A 19,156-nucleotide genomic window follows, 5' to 3' on the forward strand; every position below is an offset into this window, starting at 1 on the left:
TGAATACCACAGAAAATAGTATGTACTCTCAAGATCACATTTAATCGAATAATATTGCTTAAATATATAGTTAGTGGACTTTGCATTTCAGAAAAGTCCCAGCTGAGAGGAAGACAGCAAAATACAAAAAATATTGGGGGTGAAAATGACTTCAGGACAGTTTGTTAGGAAAATGAAAGAAATGGTAACAGAATACTTATACAGCTGAGTGAGTATAATTTTACGGATGATAATTGTGTTCAACCAATTGATGACTTCTTTGACAAAGTAACTGGCATGTTAGATAACAAGGAAGTCAATGGATGTAGCAAATTTTGTTATAGATAATTTGGTCTGTGAAGTGCCCCATAAAAGATCACCGCATTAGATAAGCACCTGTGGACTTGAACGTAATAGGTTAAGTCCAGAGGGTCAGATATGGGGCTTTATGTGAGGGCCAGATATATTGTCAGTGCAGAGGGGCTAGGAGCAAGGCTAAGTGTGCATCCAGAGTCAAGGTCTGGAATAGTACTAGGTGTGCGGTCAAAGCTGGGAACAGGGGAGTATTCAGCACTGGGAACCTAAGCAGGTAAGCAGCTATGATCAGGGTAGAATAGGAGGGGGGGGGGGGGGGGCAGGTGTAAGGCTGGACTCGGGGTCAGGAATGAGAGAAGGTATGCAACTGGAGTCGGGGTCAGGAGTAGTACCCAGTGTGCAGTGAGACCCAGGTTGGTCAACATGGGCCATGTTTGGTTATAATCTGATTTCCATACATGAATATACTAAGATCAGTCATGTGCTGCACATATTGATCAGAGCCTGGGCTCTACTGTGGAATGTAATTAGGAATGTAATTTAGTCTAACCTTATTCATAGCTAATCCAATTTAAAGCATATATATTGCATTCAAGTGTAAGTTAAAAGACTCGCTACAGTATGCATCATATTGCACAATTTCAAGCTGAAAAATGCAAAAGCCCCATACCAATGGGAGGGGACACACCCTCTCATTCCCCCCCCCCCCCCCCCCCCCCCCCCCCCCCCCCCCCCCCCCCCACCCCCCCCACCCCCCCCCCCCCCCCCCACCCCCCCCCCCCCCCCCCCCCCCCCCCCCCCCCCCCCCCCCCCCCCCCCACCCCCCCCCCCCCCCCCCCCCCCCCCCCCCCCCCCCCCCCCCCCCCCGTTGCTACGCTCCCTCGGGCTTGGTCTCTCGCAATTTCTCACTCCCAACTCTCACCTGATGTTGGCAGCCCTGGTAATTATGTGAGGTAATGATGTTATAACATGGACTGTTCTCGGAGAACTCAGCTTTCTTTTTCTGAAAAATTCTAATTGATCATACTGTTGTTATTTCATGCAGCAACCCTTTATTGATTATCTTTCAATGCAGACATTGCATTGCGTATTAAGATGGCCATCTTTTGTACAATACATTTCTTTTTTTTAAACATATAGAGTACTATTGTATTAAGATAAAGTCTAGTACAAACAAGTTTCCTGGGGGCAGATTTCTTATTGTTCTGTTCTTGATCAATTGGAACAGCATCATTAAATTTTCAGGGTCTTTTAAAATATTTTCATTTCTGGTTTATTTCATTTAATTTAATAGATAATGTTTCCCCATATGTGAGGCAGAGATGCCAGAGAAAAAGATTAAATACTCCTTCAGTTGTAATTGGAAGACTTTTATTATGGTTAAAACTTCTCGTTATTACCTGGCTGATCATTGTTGCATGTACTCTAAATGTTGTCTTGGGAGATTAACTTTTTTCCATAAGGCTCACTGGGTAAGTAAGATCAAGCTACATATTTGCAAAGGAATAACCTTGATACCTGGTACGTGTGATACGCCACCCACCATGTGTTTAGGAGCATTGAACCAAAGAGAAACTTCAGCAGAAATTAAAACATTGAACATACCTTGTGGGATTTAGCCTTCCACCTGATGTGACTGCTCAGGGTCTCTTTCTGTCCACATAATATGGACTAAAGACAGAGGGCTAATCTCAGTGACCTTTTGTACTCCAAGTCAGGCTGCATGTTTCAGACTGTGACAAGGTTCCAGCCAACCTAGTGTAGAGGCTCCATCCCCAGATTACACTTGACCAGTAAAAACCAAGGATGGAGTCTCCTAAAGGGACACAAAATGCTGGAGTAACTCAGCGGCTCAGGAGCATCTCTGGACAACATGGGTACATGACGTTTTGGGTCGAGAGCCTTCTTCAGACTGGAGTCTCGTATTCTGTCAAAGCTTTCATGAGTAGTAACTATTTGTAAATGTCCTTACCAAGGTTGTACAAATTGTAGGGTTTTTTTTAATGAGTTATGTTAAAAGATTGTAAGCTAATTAATAGCACTAACCTTGAAAACCTATTTTCCTTTAATTGAACATTTAAAAGAGCTTCCTTTGCCTTGCAATTTGCAGGACTTTAATCCCCAATGAAATCAATGGAATTTCAAAGCTGGTGCCAGAGCTGGTGCAATGCTGGGGAATCCCAGTGAGACTGGGCTCCACATCGAGTCCAGTGACAGATGGAACAGCATCTGTCACTCAGTAAGTACCAGACTCAGAGCATGTGCAGGTAAATCCCACACTTCTGTTCCAACGGCTGCATCAGAAGGGAGTTACTGGCCAAAGCCTGCCAAATTTGACCCTTTGTTCATGATTTAAAATAGAGAGAAATACAGCATGGAAACAGGCCCCTTCAGTCCACCAAGTGCATGTCGACCATCGATTACCTGTACATTAGTTCTATGTTATCCAATTTTTTCGATCATACACACAAGGGGCAATTTACAAAAGCCAATTAACCTAGACCTGCACATCTTTGGAGTGTGGGAGGAAACCAGAGCACCCGGAGAAAACGCACGCAGTCTCAGAGAGAACATATAAATTCTGCACAGAAAGCACCCGAGGTCAGGATTGAACCCGGGTCTTGGGCACTGTGAGGCGGTAACTCTACCACTGTGCCACAATGCCATCCTGTGATAAGATTGTTCTCAGATTATTCTATCGCTGTTTCTTAATCAATATGTAAATACTTGAAGAGGGAGACAACTCTGGACCTCCTATTGTAAAACAAGGCTGGGTGACTGAAGTGAGGGTGGGGCAGCACTTCAGAACTAGAGACCATAATTCTACGTTCAAAAAAAAATGAAAGAGAAAGATGGCACTGCTCCACAAATTGAAGTCCTAAATCAGGGAAAAGCAGACCATGAAGGCATTAGACAGGAGCTTCAAAGATTGATTGGAAAAGGCTGTTTGCAGGTAAAGGAATGTCTGGCAAGTGGCATTTCAATTTGTTTATTATTATCACGTGTATTAAAATGTGGTGAAATGCTTTGTTTGCCATCAAATCATATCATATGCAAGTACAATCACATCGTACACAAGTACAACAGGTAGTACGAGAGGAAATACCAGAGTGTATTAAGCCTGACCAAGTGTATCCTTGGACATTGTGGGAACCACACATTAGGAGCAATATACAAAGGTTAATTAACCATATACCCGCACATCTTTGGGATGTGAGAGGAAACCGGAGCATCCGGAGGAAACCCACGCGATCACATGGAGAATATGCAGACTCCACACAGACAGCATCCGAGGTCAGGGTCGAACCCTGATCTCTGGCATTGAGGCAGCAGCTGTGCAACTGTGTGGCCCTTACATTATTGCAATAGTGCCATATAGAGTTACAATAGTGTTACGGCTAGTGTTATAGTTACACAGCGCATTGTGTAGATATTTAAAAATGCAAGGTCCACAATGAGGTAGCTTGTAAGATCAGGACTGCACCTTTAGCTTGATTGCATTGGCATAATCAGTGGGAGGCTTTTAAGCAGTGACAGGATCAGTCAAACATGGATTTATGAAGGGGAAATCATGTTTGACTAAGCTTCTGGAATTTTTTGAGGATGTAACAAGCAGAATGGATAAGGGAGAGCCAGTGGATGTGGTATATCTGGACTTTCAAAAAGTCTTTGACATGGTCCCACACAAGAGATTAGTGTGCAAAATTAGAACACGTGGTATTGGGGGTAGGGTATTGACATGGATAGAGAACAGGTTGGCAGACAGGAAGCCAGGAGTAGGAATTAAAGGGTCTTTTTCAGAAAAGCAGGCAGTGACTAGTGGGGTGCCACAAGGCTCGTTGCTGGGACCCCAGTTATTTACAATATATATTAGCGATTTAGACGAGGGAATTAAATGTGACATCTCAAGTTTGCGGATGACACAAAGCTGGGTGGCAGTGTGAGCTGCGATGAGGCTGCAGGGTGACTGAATAGGGTTGGGTGAGTGGGCAGATGCATGGCCGTTGCAGTATAATGTGGATAAATGTGAGGTTATCCACTTTGGCGGCAAGAACAGGAAGGCAGTTTATTATATGATTGGTGTCAGATTGGGCAAAGGGGAGGTGCAACGAGACCTGGGTTTGCTTGTACTTCAGTCACTGAAAGTAAGCATGCAGGTACAGCAGGCAGTGAAGAAAACTAATGGCATGTAGGTACACACCAAATGCTGGAATAACTCAGCGGGACAGGCAGCATCTCTGGAGAGAAGGAATGGGTGATGTTTCGGGTCGAGACCCTTCTTCAGCCTTCATTACGAGAGGATTTGAGTTTAGGAGCAAGAGGTTCTACTGCCGTTGAACAGGGCCCTGGTGAGACCGCACCTGCAGTATTGTGTGCAATTTTGGTATCCTAATTTGAGAAGGACTGCAGTGTAGGTTCGTCAGGTTAATTCCCGGGATGGCGGGAGTGACATACGATGAAAGAATGGGTCGACTGGGCTTGTATTCACTGGAATTTAGAAGGATGAGAGGATATCTTATAGAAACATATAAAATCCTTAAGGGACTGAACAGGCAAGATGCAATAAAATGTTCCCGATGTTAGGGGCATCTAGAACCAGGGGTCACAGTTTAAGAACAAGGGGTAAGCCATTTTGGATTTAGATGAGGAAACATTTCTTCACCCATAGTTGTGAATCTGTAGAATTATCTGCCACATAAGGCAGTGGAGGCCAATTCACTGGATGTTTTCAAGAGAGAGTTAGATTTAGCTGTTAGGGCTAGTATTCAATGGATGCATGGAAAAAGCAGGAACGTGGTACTGATTTTAGATGATCAGCCATGATCACATTGAATGGCGGTGCTGGCTTGAAGGGCCAAATGGCCTACTCCTGCACGTAATTTTCTATGTCTCTATGTTTCTAAAAATGAGATTGGGTGATGTTCAGGGTCAGCTTATTCTTGTTAGAGTGAAGGGCAATGCAAGCAGAAATAGGACACCCTGGTTCATGAGGGGCATTGCGGTTTTCACCAGGAAACACAAAGAAGCCATGTGTCAGGAGTGGATGGCTGGGATGTAGAAGTACACCAAAGAAAGACATCAAGGTTTCAAGGTCAGTTTACTGTCACAGGTACCAGTTAAGGTACAGTGAAATTTGAGTTGCCCTACAGCCATACTAAGTGAAAAGCAACAAGACACAGAACCACATAAAGGTTCCACCACAGTGGACTCGACATTCCTCACTGTGATGGAAGGCAATAAAGTTCAATCATCTTCCTCTTTGTTCTCTCGTGGTCGAACCATCCTCAGTCAAACCATCCGCAGTTGGGGAGATCAAAGCTCCCGCAGCTGATGATCGAAGCCTCCGACGGGGTGATCAAAACTCCCACATCGGGGTGGTTGAAACTCTCTCTGTGGCATGGAGCTCCCGAATCAGCCTCTTCTTACCTGAAACCGCGGGCTTCACGATGTTAAAATCCACAGGTACCGCGGTTGGAACTTCGATCCCCGGAAGTTCAAATGGAGGACATGAGATGGCTATGGCAGATAAAATAAAGGAAAATCCAAAGAGATTCTATGTGCAAAATGTTAACTAACTAGTAGATCAATGTCATCAGGAGTCACAGGTGGGGGCGAGGTCTTAAAAGGATATTTCTTCTAATGAGCATAATGGTGGACAAATATCTGAAGCCTGACCAAGTGTATCCTTGGACATTGTGGGAGGCTGGAGAAAGAATTGCTGAATTCCTGGCAGAGATATTTGCATGATGTTTAGCCACAGGTGAAGTACAGAAGACCCATTTCTCCACTGTCATGTGAGTCCCTTTATTCCCACACCCCCCTCATTGTCCCCTTCTACCTATTCCCTCCCTCTGGTTTTACAGTTCACACCTCTTCTCTCTTTATCTGACACCTTTTTGTCTCCTTTTCATATCTAGCCTTTATCCACCCATCTGACAATCACTTTCCAGACATTGTCCTGTCCCCACCTATTCTCCACCTTTCTCCCCTTCCCACTGCAATCCGTGCAAAGAATGCTCCCCACCTGCAATGACACCTGTCCATTCCTTCCACAGATGCTGCCTGACCTGCTGAGTTTCTCCAGCGCTTTCAGTTTTAGGCATTATCCATCTTCCAGTGTAGCTAATAAACGTTCAAAACTCTCTGCCAAGGGCTCAGAATCTCTTCTTGCTTCCCATAACATCCCAGGAATTATTTCATTAAAGTCAACATTCAGTCACAAATAATGCCAAGTGTTTTAGTTTTTCACTGTGTGCCTTGGGCCTCATTACACTCCAGGGAAAATGTTCTGTTAAAATTCAATTCTGCTAAGATCCTTACAGCAGGTTTCTACAAGATAGGATAAAAATAGAGCAATTCTGTCCACGAATGTGATACATTCCATCCGAAGAGTAACATGGCAGTACCCTAATAAGGTGCCAAAAAGCAAATTAGGCTACATTTGTACACAACTGAGATGAATGCAATGATCCCGCATTTAAGGAATCAAATATGTGGTTGGAATTTTTCAAAATTACTATTTCCCTATTGCAGTATTTCGGATTATTTTTAGTTTGGTGTAGCGATGCAGTGTGGAAACAAGCCCTTTGGCCCACCAAGTCCACACCAATCGTCAATCAGTTGTACACTAGTTCCATATTATCCTAGTTTTGCATCCTACACACTAGAGGGGCACTTTAGAGAGGTCAATTAACTTGCAAACCTGCACATCCTTGGGATGTGGGAGGAAACGGGAGCTCCTGGAGGAAATCCATGCAGTCACAGGGAGAACGTACAAACACCGCATCGACAGCACCTGAGGTCCGGCTCGAACCTGGATCTCTGGCTCTGCGAGGCAGCGTCTGATGCTTACATTTCACCAGCTGTAACCCATGATTAGAATATAGTGCAGCACTTTATATAAATGTGTGTGTATAGATATATATATATATCTCTGCACATACATATAGACATATCTGTATACATGTATATGCATATATATATGTATACACACACACACATTTATATATATATTAAATAGAACATTATGTAACCATATAACTATATAACAATTACAGCACGGAAACAGGCCCTCTCGGCCCTACAAGTCCGTGCCGACACAACTTGTTTTCCCTTAGTCCCACCTGCCTTCACTCATACCATAACCCTCCATTCCCTTCTCATACATATGCCTATCCAATTTATTTTTAAATGATACCAACGAACCTGCCTCCACCACTTCCACTGGAAGCTCATTCCACACCGCTACCACTCTCTGAGTAAAGAAGTTCCCCCTCATGTTACCCCTAAACTTCTGTCCCTTAATTCTGAAGTCATGTCCTCTTGTTTGAATCGTCCCTATTCTCAAAGGGAAAAGCTTGTCCACATCAACTCTGTCTATCCCTCTCATCATTTTAAAGACCTCTATCAAGTCTCCCCTTAACCTTCTGCGCTCCAGAGAATAAAGACCTAACTTATATCAACCTATCTCTGTAACTTAGTTGTTGAAACCCAGGCAACATTCTAGTAAATCTCCTCTGTACTCTCTCTATTTTGTTGACATCCATCCTATAATTGGGCGACCAAAATTGTACACCATACTCCAGATTTGGTCTCACCAATGCCTTGTACAATTTTAACATTACATCCCAGCTTCTATACTCAATGCTCTGATTTTTAAAGGCTAGCATACCAAAAGCTTTCTTTACCACCCTATCTATATGAGATTCCACCTTCAAGGAACTATGCACGGTTATTCCCAGATCCCTCTGTTCAACTGTATTCTTCAATTCCCTACCATTTACCATGTAGGTCCTATTTTGATTTGTCCTGCCAAGGTGTAGCACCTCACATTTATCAGCATTAAACTCCATCTGCCATCTTTCAGCCCATTTTTCCAAATGGCCTAAATCACTCTGTAGACTTTGGAAATCCTCTTCATTATCCACAACACCCCCTGTCTTGGTATCATCTGCATACTTACCTTGTAAAAGGCCTTACTAAAGTCCATATAGACAACATCCACTGCTTTACCCTCGTCAATTTCATTAGTAACCTCTTCAAAAAATTCAAGAAGATTAGTCAAACATGACCTTCCAGGCACAAATCCATGTTGACTGTTCCTAATCAGACCCTGTTTATCCAGATGCTTATATATATTATCTCTAAGAATATTTTCCATTAATTTGCCCACCACTGAAGTCAAATTAACAGGTCTATAATTGCTAGGTTTACTCTTAGAACCCTTTTTAAACAATAGAACAACATGCGCAGTACGCCAATCCTCGGGGACTATTCCCGTTTCTAATGACATTTGAAATATTTCTGTCATAGCCCTGGCTATTTCTACACTAACTTCCCTCAATGTCCTAGGGAATATCCTGTCAGGACCTGGAGACTTATCCACTTTTATATTTTTCAAAAGTGTCAGTACTTCTTTTACTTTGAACCTCATAGTATCCATAGCTACTCTACTAGTTTCCCTTACCTCACATAATTCAATATCCTTCTTAGTGAATACCGAAGAAAAAAAAATGTTCAATATCTCCCCGATCTCTTTTGGCTCTGCAGATAGCTGTCCACTCTGTCTGTCCAATGGACCAATTTTATCCCTTGTTATCCTTTTGCTATTAATATAGCTGTAGAAACCATTTGGATTTACTTTCACCTTACTTGCCAAAGAACCTCATAGCTTCTTTTAGCTTTCCTAAGATTCTTTTTACATTCCTTATACTCCTCAAGCACCTCATTTACTTCATGCTGCCTATAATTATTGTAGATCTCCCTCTTTTTCCGAACAAGATGTCCAATTTCCCTTGAAAACCAGGGCTCTTTCCAATTTTTACTGTTTCCTTTCAACCAAACAGGAACATAAAGATTCTGTACTCTTAAAATGTCCCCTTTAAATGTCCTCCATTTCTCTTCTACATCTTTCCCATAAAACAAAATGTCCCAGTTCACTCCTTTTAAATCATCTCGCATCTCATCAAAGTTAGCCTTTCTCCAATCAAAAATCTCAACCCTAGGTCCAGTTCTGACCCGCTCCATTATTATATTGAAACTAATGGTATTGTGATCACTGGACCCGAAGTGCTCCCCAACGCATACCTCCGCCACCTGTCCCATCTCATTTCCTAACAGGAGGTCCAGCACTGCCCCTCCTCTAGTAGGTACCTCTATGTATTGTTGCAAAAAACTATCCTGCACACATTTTACAAACTCCAAACCATCCAGCCCATTTACAGAATGTGTTTCCCAGTCTATGTGTGGAAAATTGAAATCTCCCACAATCACTAATATTTGAATAAAAATGTAGCATGCTGTCAAGTATCATGTTACGTTTATTAGAAATCTGGTTAATCGATTACAAAAGAATGCGTGTCATAATTAGCTCCCAGTAATTCGCGCGTATGTACTTCATTTGGGGGAGAAAAAAAATTGCAGTTTGTTTTGCAATACATTGTGGTTGCACACCTGCTGTTTTGTGCCTTACCCAGAAGTGTTTGAATAAATAATGAGTTGCAGCCTGCATGCACGCATTGCAGCTACGTTTCACGATTCTGGTTCATAAAGGTGACTTATTTGGTTGCTAGACAATTTAGCAAGTGCGCTGCTGTTCAACAAAAAGGTGACTATCATGAATAAAACTCATGTTTAATTTATGAAGGTCGTAATTTTTTTTTCAATGGATAAATTATTAAATACCATGTCACACTGTGCACACAGCAACTCTTTAATAGATACAAGGCACATAGCGTTGAGAGGGAGCAGTGTGCTGCTGTAGATATTTGAACCACTCATGTTGCCTAGCTGCTAAGGGCCGAACTATGGAAAGCATTAATACTGTATGCGCATTTCGTCCAACTCTAAGATCTGAGCTTTACCTAACTCAAAAAGAATAAAAGTGTCTCCCAGCCTGTATTAGCATTTATTGTGTCAGTTCGTTGATCACCCTTCAATTGACTCCGTCTGCGCTTCATGTTGCCTCGGCAAGGCCGCCAGAATAATCAAGGACCAGTCTCGCCCCAGCCACTCCCTCCTCTCCCCTTTCCCATCAGGCAAAAGGTACAGAAACTTGAAAACACATATCTCCAGATTCAGGGGCAGTTTCTTCCTACCTGTTATTAGGCAACTGAAAGTTACTTTTTATAACAATCAAACAGGTTCGCTTCTTAATAAACAGACAACTCACAAACGTTTGGTAGACCAGTTCAAAATTTTACTTGTTATCGGCTGATGGAAGTGGTAAGGAACTCCAGTCAAGTGAGCAATACAGACACTTCACTGTCCTCATTCTATCTTCCCGAACAACAGAATTACATCATATTATATAGTGTTTTTTTGTCACCTTAGCACATTCCACAAACATTAGTCATGGTCAGAGGTACAGGAAATAAAGGTTACTACAGAATGCATCACATCAAAGGCATCTTGTCATATGGTACAATGACTTTACATATCAAAGGCATCGGACATTTGGTACAAGATATCTTACATATTAAAGACATTGGCCATTTGTCAATGCCCCTTAGATCCATCTAGCTTCCTCTCTCGTCACTTCACCCCTCACAGGCATCGGACACTTGGTGCAAGGTATTTTACATATTAAAGACATCATCCATTTGTCAATACCTCTTAGTGAGATCAATTTAGCTTCCTCTCTGCTTCCTCTCTCGTCAAATGGTAGACAAATGTTATAGTCATTCATTATCTCAATACACAGCAACCTGAGGCAAGCCTAGACTTGCCTTACTGTATTAATCTACTGGAGAAAAGCCTGATTTGAGACGAAATATAAGCTGTAAGCGTTTCTTATATTTTTCTTATATTTTTAACATAATTCAGCCTTATCACTCTCTTCAGCTAATGTGCAGTCCTGACATCTCATCTGCCTCATTGGAGATCATTGAACTATCTTTAATCAGACTTTATCTTGCATAAAATGTTGTACCCTTTATCTTTTATCTGTGCTCTGTGGATAGCATGATTGCATTTATGTATAATCTTTTTTTTAAACTGGATAGCACACAAACAAAAGCGTTTCTTGGTACATGTGACAATACTAAACTATACTAAACATTAATAATGCACTTGCATTCTTACAGTGTCATTCACAATAAAAGATGACCAGGCTAAATTTATTCCTTGTACATCATTTCTGATCATTCCCTAATTGCTGTGTTTGTGGAGGTCATGTGCATAGATTGATTGGCAATACATTTATAATACAAAATTTATGTTACTGAAGCAGTTCATTGGCAGGTAAGTGTTTTGGGATATCCTGAGATTACAAAAGGTTCAATATAAATTCAAGCCTGTTTATTCTCATTTTCCTTATTGTCTCAAAGGACTGAATGATTATAAATTTGTCAAATAACACATAATGAACACTATTTTCAACGGGCATCCTTAAAACTTGGAATGTTGGGAGGAGTGCTGTAATATTTAGACCATGAAATCGTGTTCTTTGGTGCACTATGCCTGAATTAGCTTGTCCCACCAATAAATGCAGCACACAGATTTGACAGCACAGCTCTTTTAAAATGTCTATTAATGAGTTATTTAATAATCGATGTTCAATGTCATAAAAAGCACATTGATTTCCAGTTATCAATGGTTTAAAGATCTTTTTTGTCCCATTTGTTGAAACTGTTGGGACTATTTCAGGCTCTATTCGGAAGGCTAAAATTACTGATTGTTATAATCTGGGTGCCAATCATTAGATTTCTGCTTTGAAAGGGTAAAATTGTAACCAGAGGCAGAGTAAACTTCTCATTCTGGAGGAAGGGTGCAAATGTTACTTTTAACTTTGGGGACGCACTGCTATGTCAATTCTCAAACAATTTATTTGACTTGAGGACAGTGCACTAACCTTAATGTTAGGGTTTTTTGGGTGGAGGCACAGGTGGGTCATGTAGATGATCGATCCATCAGTTCCTGACTCCTCCTTGACCAGCCCCATTATGATCTACAGTGTGCAGAGGAGGCTTGTGCCATCATCTGAACTGGGGAGTAATGTCCGACATTTAATGAAAAAACAATTAAATAAATACATCATGCTAATACCATTGTTTTACCATTGTTTCCAGTGGTTCTGCTAGACACAACAGCTGCACTTGGAGAACTTGGATGGAAAGCATACCCATTAAATGGGGTGAGTTTGCAAATGTTTTAATTGACTTTATGCTTTGAACTGCTAAGTCACAAATGGTAACTTAATTAACAAAAAAAAATCCGAATTCCACATTTGGGAGTGTGGTTGTTTTTGTGTTTTGTGTTGATTATACAAATGCTTTTTCATGTGAAATTAACATAACATAATTGTTCAAGATCAAGTGTGGTGAAAGCTCTAAAATGATTAACCCAAGAACCTTGGATTAAACTATATTATAAATGGCATTGCGCAAGATCTGAGAGCAATATGATTTTTTATAAACTGATATTTCACCCTTCTGTAATTAAATAATCAGTACTCAGAAAACCTTAGTACTGTACATTGCAAATATAATTGTCATTGTCAGGTTTACCTATTTCATTATTGCTACTGTAAACATGACTTGAAATGACAGAATAGCAATAAATTCCACTCTGTTGGACTACTGATGCATCTCCACTGAGATCAGTCCAGAAAGTGGTCTGGTACAATATTGTCAAGTAATAATCTGACAAATCCACCGTCCTCAGCCCTAAATACAGATTTTATTTTCCTCCTGGAGGCTTCAGCGTGACAGCATGTGAATACAATTTTTAGCAGCAATAAATTGATGGAACGATGCAGTAAGCATTGTGTTAAAGATTAAACACGTTACAGTATGTTCCCCACATTATGTCACATCTGACACCGCCTGTCGCTCAAAGTTGATCTATCTGTTCCCCTTTGCAGACACTTTGTCTTTCTCACCGCTCGCTTCCCCACTTAGGCTGTAGGATTGTAAGCATTATGTGCTGTCCTTTCATTTAAGCTATTAAGTCATTTAAGCTAGGTAATTCTGTTGCTCGGGAATGATGCTGATCTTGGATGATCTCAGTGTGGAGTTTACACGTTCTCCCCACGACTGCAGGTATTTCACCTGGGTACCCTGTTTTCTTGACATATTGTAAAGGTTTGATAAGTTAATTGGATACTGCGATTAGGGGGATTGTAGAAGAGTCAGAGAGACGTTGAGAACATGAGAGTGTGAATTGGTAATAGGGAAATGTGGTGGAATAGGATTATAATAATAATACATTTTATTTATGGGCGCCTTTCAAGAGTCTCAAGGACACCTATTGATGTTATTCTCAGAGCTGTCATAGACTCAATGGCTGAAAGGCCGTCTCTCGCATAAGAATACATAGAAAAATTAATATAAATCATACACAGGTGAAGGCCAAGGCTCAGCTGACTGTAGACAGTGAACCGTTTTCATCAATCTTCTCCCCATTTAAATATTTTGTCATTAACCCCATGAGCATTTATTTTACATCACAACCTTGCGTTTAAAACCTTACCCACAGCCTATCAGATAAGCTAAATGCACTGGTACCTCCTATTAGCTGTTTTCACATGCATAAAAATAAATAATATTGTCAAACATAATTTTAATTTATTGAAACTATTTTGAATGGGCATTCCTCACCGAATTTGGCATTCCCAGATAGTTGAGGAAGTTTATTTTCTGCCTCTTTTGCGGTCTTGTCAACTGCACATTAAAATATTTTTCTCTGGAGCACGAACTTGCTAAAATTCTCCATCATTTACGGTGGGGAATCTGCCTACTGAACCTGCATGAAATTGGGCTGATTTCTGAACCAGGCAACCACTCAATTCAATGCTTAGGAAAGGCTAATAGACAAGAGGACATGCTAGGCAACATATAGTGTTTCCAAAATAATTCACTTAACTAAATTGTAATTTATAATTTGCAATTAAAATGTTTAATTTTCTTGGACGTTCACAGTGGGTCTGATGTACTTGGCTGTCAGCATTTTTAAGTAGTTTTAGAGATACGGCATGGAAACAGGCACTTCATCTCTCCCGAGTCCATATCGATCAGTGATCCCATATTCACATTATATTCAGAGGGACACACCCTTTAGTTTAGTTTAGAGATACAGTGTGAAAACAGGTCCTTTAGGCCACTGAGTCCACACCGACCATCGATCACCCATACACTAGATTTATCCTACACACGAGGGACAATTTATAGAAGTCTATTAACCTACAAACCAGCACGTCTTTGAAATATGGGAGGGAACTGGAGCACCCAGAGAATACCCACGTGGTCACGGGGAGAACGTACAAATTCTGCATAGACAGCACCCATAGTCGAGATTGATCCCGGGTCTCTGGCGCTGTAAGACAGTAACGCTGCCAATGTGCCACCCTAGTTTAGTTTAGAGATACAGTATGGAAACAGGCCCTTCAAGTCTATGCCGAATATCAATCACCCGTTCACACTAGTTCTATATTGTCCTACTTTCACAGTACACTCCTACTTCTTACACAATTAAATTTACAGAGGCCAATGCCACCCACCTTTAGGATGTGGACGGAAACCGGAACACCCGGAAGAAATCCACGCAATCACAGGAAGAATATGTAAACTTCACACAGACAGGTCAGGGTCGAACCCAGATCTTTGGTGCTGTGAGGTAGCAGCTATGCTGCTGCAGACGAGCTTGTTCTTGCCAGCTCATGTAATGACATTACCTTGCCACAGGTACAGACTTTCCATTTTATGGGCAACAAATTAACTGGAGATGAGAAAGGTCGATAGGTAGTAAGGGTGCGTGATTGGCTGCAGTATGTGTCCCATTATCGTCCATAATAGATTTAAGTAAAGTCCTGACCTGTGTCAAGTTAACCTCATTTTTTGAAGAGTGCCATTGCAAAGCAGCACAGTGGAGCAGCGATAGAACTGCTACCTCAAAGCACCGGAGACTCGTGTCCGATCCTGACTACAGGTGCTTTCTGTGCGGAGTTTGCAGGTTTCCCCTGTGATTTTGTGAGTTTCCTCAGGGTGTTGCAGTTCCCTCCCACATCCCAAAGTCATGCAGGTTTGTAGGTTAATTGGTTAGCGGGGAATCTGTGGGCTGTAGGGTGCGTTTCCGTGCGGTATCTCTAAAACTAAACTAGTACTGAATTATTAACTTCCTATCCATTGTGAGCAATCCAGAATCTAAGGAATTTTGGAAGCACTAATGCATATGATTCCTCAATAGCCAATTTTTTTCAGAGCCCTGTAGTGTAGGGCATTTGATCCAGGAGATTTCTTAGTTTTTAATTTCTCTAGGGGTTCCTCTATGTTTATTCTGATAACTTCCTCAATGTCATCATACTATTTTCCAATGTTTCTGGTAAGTTCCTTATTTCTCATTGTAACAAGAACCAAAAAATATTAGTTTTATTGTCGAGTATTTTCAAATTTTCATCCTCCTCTGCTTCAAAGATCAGGTTCACTTTTTCAACTCCCATACATGCTTGTCAAGGCTCTTAAAATCTGTTTATTTCTTACCAATTGATTTCTGTAGTTATCATTGCCATCCTACCCAACTTTTTAAAATCACTAATACTCTCAACATTAATTTTTGTGTTTTCAATCAAATCCATTCCCTTTAATTAACCAGAGATGGGTTATATTTACAAAGCAAATTTAGGCAAATAGGAAATTAGAGATGGACAATCATTGAGATGGTTATATCTATAAAATGATGAAATATTTTAAATAGTCATCACGTATCCACTGCAGAAACTTTTAATTCAATGTCCTAATCTAACATAATAAATAGACAATAGACAATAGGTGCAGGAGTAGGCCATTTGGCCCTTCGAGCCAGCACCGCCATCCACTGTGATCATCTACAATCAGTACCCGGTTCCTGCCTTCACCCCATATCGCTTGACTCCGATATCTTTAAGAGCTCTACCTAACTCTCTCTTGAAAGCATACAGAGAATTGTCCTCCACCACCTTCTGAGGCAGAGAATTCCACAGATTCACAACTCTCTGGGTGAAAATGTTTTTCCTCATCTCCGTTCTAAATGACCTACCCCTTCTCCTTAAACTGTGGGCCCTGGTTCTGGACTCCCCCAACATCGGGAACATGCTTCCTGCCTCTAGCGTGTCCAATCCCTTAATAATATTAGATCTTTCAATAAGATACCCTTTCATCCGTCTAAATTCCAGTGTACACAAGCCCAGCCGCTCCATTCTTTCAACAGTGCCGCCATCCCGGGAATTAACCTTCTAAACCTACGCTGCACTCCCTCAATAGCAAGAATGTCCTTCCTCAAATTTGGAGACTAAAACTGCACACAATACTCCAGGTGTGACCTCACTAGGGCCCTGTACAACTGCAGTAGGACCACTTTGCTCCTATACTCAACTCCTCTTGTTATGAAGGCCAACATGCCATTCGATTTCTTCACTGCCTGCTGTACCTGCATGCTTACTTTCAGCGAGTGATGAACAAGGACCCCAAGATCTCTTTGTACTTCACCTTTTCCTTACTTGACAAAATTCAGATAATAATCTACCTTCCTGCTCTTGCCACCAAAGTGGATAGCCTCACATTTATCCACATTAAACTGCATCTACCATGCATCTGCCCACTCACCCAAACTATCCAAGTCACCCTGCATTCTCGTTGCATCCACCTCACAGTTCTCACTGCCACCCAGCTTTGTGTCATCTACAAATTTGCCAATGTTACTTTTAATCCCTTCATCTAAATCATTTATGTATTGTAAATAGCTGAGGTCCCAGCACCGAACCTTATGGTACTCCACTAGTCACTGCCTGCCATTCTGAAAGGGTCCTGTTTCATCTTACTATTCGTTTCCTGTCTGCCAATCAATTCCCTATCCATGTCAATACCATGTGCTCTCATTTTGCCCATTAATCTCCTGTGTGGGACCTTATTAAAGGCTTTCTGAAAGTCCAGATACACTACATCCACTGGCTATCCTTCATCCATTTTACTTGACACATCCTCAAAAAATTCCAGAAAATTAGTCAAGCAGGCTTTCCCCTTTGTAAATCCATGCTGATTTGGACCAATCCTTTTACTGCTATCCAAATGCGCCGTTATTACTCATTTAATAATTGACTCCAGCATCTTCCCCACCACCGATGTCAGGCTAACTGCTCTAGAAGTCCCCATTTTCTACCTCGCTCCTTTCTTGAAAAGTGAGATAACATTAGCTATCCTCCAATCCATAGGAACTGATCCTGAATCTTTCAAACATTGGAAAATGATCACCAATGCATCCACGGTTTCTAGAGCCACCTCCTTGAGTACCTTGGGATGCAGACCAGCAGGCCCTGGGGATTTATCAGCCTTCAGTCCCATCAGTTTACCCAATAGTATTTCTCGCCTAATGCAAATTTCTTTCAGTTCCTCTGTCTCTCTAGATCCTCTGCCCTCCAGTACATCTGAGAGATTGTTTGTGTCTTCCTTAGTGAAGACAGAACCAAAGTACCTGTAAAACCGTTCTGCGATTTCCTTGTTCCCCATAATAATTTCACCTATTGCTGCCTTCAAGGGACCCACATTTGTCTTTACTAATCTTTTTCCCTTAACATACCTAAAGAAGCTTTTATTATCCTTCTTTATATTCTTGGTCAGCTTACCCTCGCACTTCATCTTTTAACCCCATATTGCCTTTTTTGTTACTATCTGTTGTACTTTGAAAGTTACCCAATCCTCTGGCTTCCCACTACTCTTTGCAATGTTATACACCTTTTCTTTAGTTTTATTCCATCCCTAACTTTCCTTGTCAGCCACGGTTGCCTCTTAGTCCCTTTGGAATCTTTCTTCATCTTTGGAATAAAATGATCCCGTGTCTTCTAAATTATGCCCAGAAATTCCTGCCATTGCTGTTCCACCGTCATTCCTGCTAGGATCCTTTTCTAGTCGATCTTGGCCAGCTCCTCTCTCATGCCTTCAAAGTCCCCTTTGTTCAACTGCAACACTGACACTTCTGATTGAACCACCCTCTCAAATTGCAGATTAAAACATCATATTGTGGTCACTACCTCCTAGCGGTTCCTTTACCTTGAGTTCCCTTATTAAATCTGGTTCATTATACAACACTAAATCCAGAATTGCCTTCTCTCTGGTAGGCTCCAGTACAAGCTGCTCTAAGAATCCATCTCGGAAGCACTCTACAAATTCCCTTTCTTGGGGTCCAGAACCAACCTGATTTTCCCAGTCTTCCCTGCATATTGAAATCTCCCATTACCACAGTGCCATTACCCTTGTTACCTGCCAATTTTAACTCCTGCTGCAACTTATGTCCTATATCCAGGTTACTGTTTGGAGGCCTGTAGATAACTCCTGTTCGTGTCTTATTACCTTTACAATTCCTCAATTCTATCCACAGCAACCCTACATCGTCAGTCCCTATGTCACCCAACAGAGCTTCCCCACCTCCTCTGCCCACCTGCCTATCCTTTCTATATGACATATAACCCTGCATATTCAGTTCCCAGTCCCGATCCTCCTGCAGCCATGTCTCTGTAATCCCAACAATGTCATATCTATCAATCTCTAACTGAGCCTCAGGCTCATCCACTTTACTTCTTATATTTCATCCAGTCACATATAATACTTTTAATCAATTACTCACCTCAACTTTCACATCGATTCCTATTTCATTTGGCCATACTCTCGTATCCCTTCGTGAGCTTTCTGTCCTGTTAATTCTGCTGTCTTTCTTAACTTTCCTGTACTCTCTTTCCCTTTAATTCCATCCTTGAATTTCCAAATTGACCCCCCCCCCCCACTATTGGGTTTAATGAAGCTGTTTTGAATGTAAAGTGTGAACTCGCCCTCCTAACTACTTTTGCTAGTTGGACACAATGCTGGAGTAACTCGGCAGGTCAGGCAGCATCTCTAGA

General features: G+C 41.5%; 1 protein-coding gene across 1 annotated transcript in view; it reads left to right on the forward strand.

Annotated features, from left to right (window-relative positions):
* Positions 1–19,156, forward strand: part of epha6 (eph receptor A6) — a 486,126-nt gene that overhangs the window by 53,399 nt on the left and 413,571 nt on the right. The window contains exon 2 of the mRNA XM_055644571.1: positions 12,363–12,427. Coding sequence (XP_055500546.1) covers positions 12,363–12,427 — 65 coding nt within the window. The remainder of the gene's footprint in view (positions 1–12,362; positions 12,428–19,156) is intronic.

This window comes from Leucoraja erinacea, chromosome 13 (assembly GCF_028641065.1).
Source record: "Leucoraja erinacea ecotype New England chromosome 13, Leri_hhj_1, whole genome shotgun sequence".
NCBI lineage: Eukaryota > Metazoa > Chordata > Chondrichthyes > Rajiformes > Rajidae > Leucoraja > Leucoraja erinaceus.